The sequence below is a fragment of the Ruditapes philippinarum genome, unplaced genomic scaffold (genome assembly GCF_026571515.1).
Source record: "Ruditapes philippinarum isolate M1 unplaced genomic scaffold, ASM2657151v2 ctg4410_1_1_1_1, whole genome shotgun sequence".
NCBI lineage: Eukaryota > Metazoa > Mollusca > Bivalvia > Venerida > Veneridae > Ruditapes > Ruditapes philippinarum.
In genome coordinates this window covers 54545-59777 of record NW_026865397.1, presented here as the reverse complement: position 1 = coordinate 59777, position 5233 = coordinate 54545, and the positions used below count along the sequence as shown (strand labels likewise).

The window sequence follows — 5233 nt, the reverse complement described above, 5'->3', positions numbered from 1 at the left end:
TTTTGGTTTTTGCCAATTTGGAGTCTAATCTGTAGCTTTTTCAATGCATGGTGCCTTCACTCTATCAATTCAAATTTACATTTAAAGTAAATTTTCTATTATTCTTTATTTACAGACCATACACCACTGTGCCTTCACTTAATCAATTCAAATTTACATTTAAATTAAATTTTGTATTATTAATTATTTACAGACCGTACTGGTCAATACTGGGAATGGCTGATGTTTTGGAGCACGTTGCAGCAATCTCAGATCAACTTGTGCAATACAATCTTCGTAATGAAGAGCTCTTGTTGCTACAGGCAACAGTTCTTGCCAATGCTGGTCAGTATTTTTTTTTTCTTTCTAGAAACATTAGAACAGTACACTTCTTGGTAATGTCAGTGTCTTAAGGTGTTAATGTTACTATATTTAAATTTTTTATATTTTTATTTTTATTTTTTTTTATTTATTTTTTTTTTTAAGTAAATATGTGATAAGGAACATTGAAATTATTATTGGCAAACTTTAGATAATTAATATCAAGGAGAAAATACACTCTCAGCATACAAGATATTGAAAAATTGTTATTGTACGATAATGCTAGTTTCTAAGTATTTACTAAGTGTTGCCGGCTAGGTTAAAGCTGTCTAAATGTGTTTAAAAATGAATAAGATGTACAATATTGTAATATTTAGGGGTTTTATCTTACACAGGTTTTTGGTTGCTTTTTTTTCAGAGGTTAGAAAATTGGCAAGTTTCAGCAAATTACAAGAAATACGACAAAATATTCTGGACAGTTCTGTTGACATTGCACAAAAATATCATCCAGACAATTTGCGTCATGTGCCGTCCCTTATCTTATTACTGACCCATATTAGACGGGCTGCAGAGAGGGCCACTTTGTACTTTCAAAGTGTGAAAAAAGAAGGAGTAGTGCCCTTCTGTGACCTGTTGACTGAAATGTTTGGATGCGCAGTCGGAAGATAAAAAAGCAGAGCCTATCTATGTGATTCATAGTGTCAGAGTGCTTCACCTTAAAGGATGAAATCTGTAATGAAACAGTAGCTGTTAGTGTGTATCCTCATAGGGCATTTGTTAGTTAAGGGCAGAGGCACTTTCATTTGTAAAATTTTCATAAGTTTGAAAAATGGAAATATTCAAACATTTTTTTTACATGCTTACTTTTAAAAAAATCTTTAAATTATCTTGTTTTAAAACTTGCTATTTATTCCCTTTAGCACAATATTTTTTTTTTTTAATCAAAATGGTGCAAAGTGGTGTTTTTTTTTTTGCTTCCATTGTAATTGCTTTTAGAATTTTTAATTTTTTTGTGAAAAAAACTGTAAACTATTTGAGAAATTATTTTCTCATCAAGTATACAAATATTTCCTTTTATATGGTGGTGGTATTTTTAATATTTGATAAAGTGCTTTTTAGCATGTGCTGTTTTTAAGGGTCATTTTTGGGCGGTGTCTCAGCTTTTATGATATTACATGCTATTTAAAGATATTTTGATTTATTTATATTAGATATTTAAGAGATTAAGTGCTGTAAAATTCTACCTCAAGTTTTAAAAACTGGATTGTTGTAAATTTTTAGCTTTTTGTCATGTACATCTAGTAAGGATTATCATTTGTTTACAACTAGACTAATGCGAGATAATTGTTAATTTTGAGTTGGTTTTACACATACTGAATGTGTGTGTATATATTTTGATTTTATAACTCATATTTTCTTATGCATGACACATATATGAGCCCGCGTCACGACAAAACCAACATAGTGCAAATTTGCGACTAGCATGGATCCAGACCAGCCCTGCGTATCCACACAGTCTGATTCAGGATCTATTGCTGTTCGCTTACCAAACTCTATTACAAGTAGAGAAACTGATAGCGAACAGCATCTGGATCGTGATCAGACTGCGCGAAATGCGCAGGCTGGTCTGGATCCATGCTGGTCACAAATGCACTATGTTGGTTATTTCGTGACAAGGCTCATATGTATGTTGTCATAATGCAGTTACTATATCCAGTTATTTTTAGCTCCTGATATTTATTTAGTGTTATATTTTATGAGCACCCATGTTGTAACTTGTTTGGTTTTTTGAATAGTTAGTGAATGTATTGATTCCAAGATTGCATATGTGTAATATGTTCTACACACGAACTGTGTGTATTGACTACACAACATAAATCAGCATAAATTTGACACATTTATAAAATATGTATGTAATATTACATATCCTTAACTTGATATTTTTATTACTTTTATGTAATAAAGTAATAAGATGTGTGTTAAAATGATTTTTAATTGTTAAGGTTAAATTTTGATGGGTTACATCTAAATTATGAAATAATGTTTTCAGTTTATTTTGAAACTGTTAAAGTGAATTGGTCTATAATAGAAGATCTGTTATACCATATAAATTGTGCTTTTGCTGGTATTATCTAGTATCATACATCAAAACAGCGTGAAAACAAACCACAAAAGATTCATATATATGGATGTTGTTGGTAAATCTTACATACATGATCCAATATTACATATATTTATATAGCAGATAAAAAATTGTTCTAAACAAAATATTATTATTCATCATATTATATTATGTTCATACTTAATTATCTCTTAATTAATTATCTTTAGTACTCTATCAATATTTTGTTTTCAAAACTATTTCATAAGAATATGTAAATGATGCACTTGTATTGTTTATCAATATTTGAAATACTTATGGAAAATGTGTCCATTGTAGACCAATCCACTTTAAAATCTGAAAAAAAAAATTGGTAAAATTCTTTTTCTATGATAATGATGCATGCTTGCCGTAGGAAAAATTTTGCAAATGATCTTAGCTAGGTAAAAGTGACATTATAATTGACATTATGCCCATATAAGGGTATATAGTGAGTGAACAGGTAAAAGTCAGAACAAGTTTACATTTTGTCAGAATTCCTTTCAATTTTATAATTTACTTCGCATGAACGATAAATCACTCACATGGCCCAAAGAAATTTATCTAAATATCTATCAGAATGTACCAAAAACGATCAATTTATAAAAAGAGTGGGGCAGTCTTTTTATATTTAAGGCAAGATATATATATTCTATCCAAAACTTTTTCAAATATCAACTGTTGGTCAATCACCATTATAACAGTCAATCTTTCGAAATATGTTGTCAATTTAGTTCAACTTCAGGATGAAAAGATGAGCATAATGTCACTTTAAACACAATTTATATGAAATAGCATTTATTTAGCTGCATTCTAGTTGCATTTAAAAGATTTTCCTGCATAGTCTGACAAGGTTCTGTGTTTAGCTGATGTTAAATTTCAGTAGTTTAATTTTGAAGCCATTTAAAGTGTATAAAGCTATATATCTGCTGCCAATAATTTACAGAATTATTGTTTGAATTTTGAAAGAGAATACCTTATAAAATACATAAATTTGTATATTTTTCCTAAATACATAAATTTGTATATTTCCTGAAGTCAATTATGCATGCACAAAATGGTTGCCAAATGGTAAACACCGTACTGAAAGTAGCACAAAAAATTTTTGTTCCAGAACATTTTATTTTGTTCAGATACAACATTAATGTTTGTTAAATAACAGAGATATTCTATGTTAAAACTCTTTCAAGAATAAAGTATAAAATTATGGAAACAATATAATTGTGTAATTTATAAATGTTATGGAAAAAAAACAACAACAACAAAAAAACACAGAAAATATCGCTTTATACACTTAAAATTAACGCAGGATAAATTCAAATAGTAAACTGAACAAGTCAGTCTATAATAGAAGTTAAGCAGGGTAAAAGCATTTTTAGGGAGGATTTTAATTTATTTTGGCCGGTTGAAAAAGAGAATTGTTTAAAGATTATGTTAATAATTGGTTCAAAGTATTTTTCAATAGCTTTCTTATTTGATTGATTTAAAACTTTCAGTGTACAAAGGGTAATTGTAAATGTTGATCATATTTTATCTACTGTTATTCATTGTACATACCATGTTTTATTATTGTTTTTCATCAAACATTACTGCATGTTTGATATAAATGTAAATACAAGTGCTAAGGATAAATCTACATGAAAAGAAGTTGTGCGGAACTGCATTTTTTTTTTTTTTTTTTTTTTTTTTGTTGAGATTTCAAGTTTAAACTTTAAGAAGAAAAGGGGAAAAAACATTATATACTGTGAAACATTTGCAAAGCGGTTCCCTGTAGAACAAGTGTTTCTTTACAGCAACCGTATCATTCATTTCTCTCCAAAACAATATTGAAAATACAACCTCACAGTCTTTAGTATAACACCTTGGTAAAAACTAAAATCTTTTGTCTCCCAAAGGGAGTTGCTCTACAGAGGTTATTTTGTTGTTACTGTGGTTATGTCAGCTTAAGAAAAATGGAATTGTTAACTTTGTCTCTATATTTATTTCATTGCATTTAGTTGCATTTTCATTTCATCATATCACCTCTTCATTATACCTTTATTTAGATGATATGAAGAATGGTTGATATATTTACAGACCATTTAAGCATATTCAGAGGGCATTACTCTGATGGCTTTACTTGGCCAGGTACACTTTAAAGTATGTGTGACAATTCAATATTGCAATACAATTATTGTTTATAAAAGTCTAACTATTTATAAACAATATCACTTGCCTGAATGGTTTCCGTTATACTTTTGAGGGGGAAAATAATACAAATGAAAAAAAAAATGTAGTCTTAAGATAGGGATGTTTAATGATTATTTGACATAAAATATTTTCTGAAAGCATGTATAAACTCCCCTGGCTGCCGTTTTGTGGGTCATTCCGCTCAAGATAAGATAAAAAAAAATATCATTTCATAAGATAAAAATCATTTTCATTATGTCGAAAAAATCTTTTATATAGCGGATAGCGGTGCTACAGCGATATTTTCCTTCACATATATAAAAGAATTCAGCAATTCACCTGAATCACCTGTTTATTTTGCTTTTTTCATAGTTTTTTGGTAATTATATCTGATAGAATAATGATCCTCAAAATGGCTGCCAGGTACAACAAGGGGGGGGGGGGGTAAATATTGTAAAAAATTCAGGAAATATCCAAAACAGTAACTAAACATGATAAGGTCTCTTTTACATGCTAGAAACAATTTAGGGTACCAGTCTAAAATAACATCTGATTAGTTGAATTAAATACAAACAATTGACCAATGGGAGATAAGTACTTTGTGACTGGTTTATATTGTCAAAG

General features: G+C 29.2%; 1 protein-coding gene across 1 annotated transcript; it reads left to right on the top strand.

The window, feature by feature from the left end:
- Positions 1 to 186: 186 nt before the first annotated feature.
- LOC132728844 (estrogen receptor-like) lies at positions 187 to 1087 on the top strand. Its single transcript, XM_060714528.1, has 2 exons — positions 187 to 324; positions 719 to 1087. The coding sequence occupies exons 1-2, from the start codon at positions 216 to 218 to the stop codon at positions 967 to 969; spliced, it is 360 nt and encodes a 119-aa protein (XP_060570511.1). The 5' UTR covers positions 187 to 215; the 3' UTR covers positions 970 to 1087.
- The last annotated feature ends 4146 nt before the right edge of the window (positions 1088 to 5233 follow it).

Bases quoted from the DNA above. Each gene is read 5' to 3' on its own strand.
- LOC132728844 (XM_060714528.1), top strand. From the start codon at position 216: ATGGCTGATGTTTTGGAGCACGTTGCAGCAATCTCAGATCAACTTGTG. The intron at 325-718 runs GTCAGTATTTTT...CTTTTTTTTCAG, and splicing joins AACAGTTCTTGCCAATGCTG to AGGTTAGAAAATTGGCAAGT.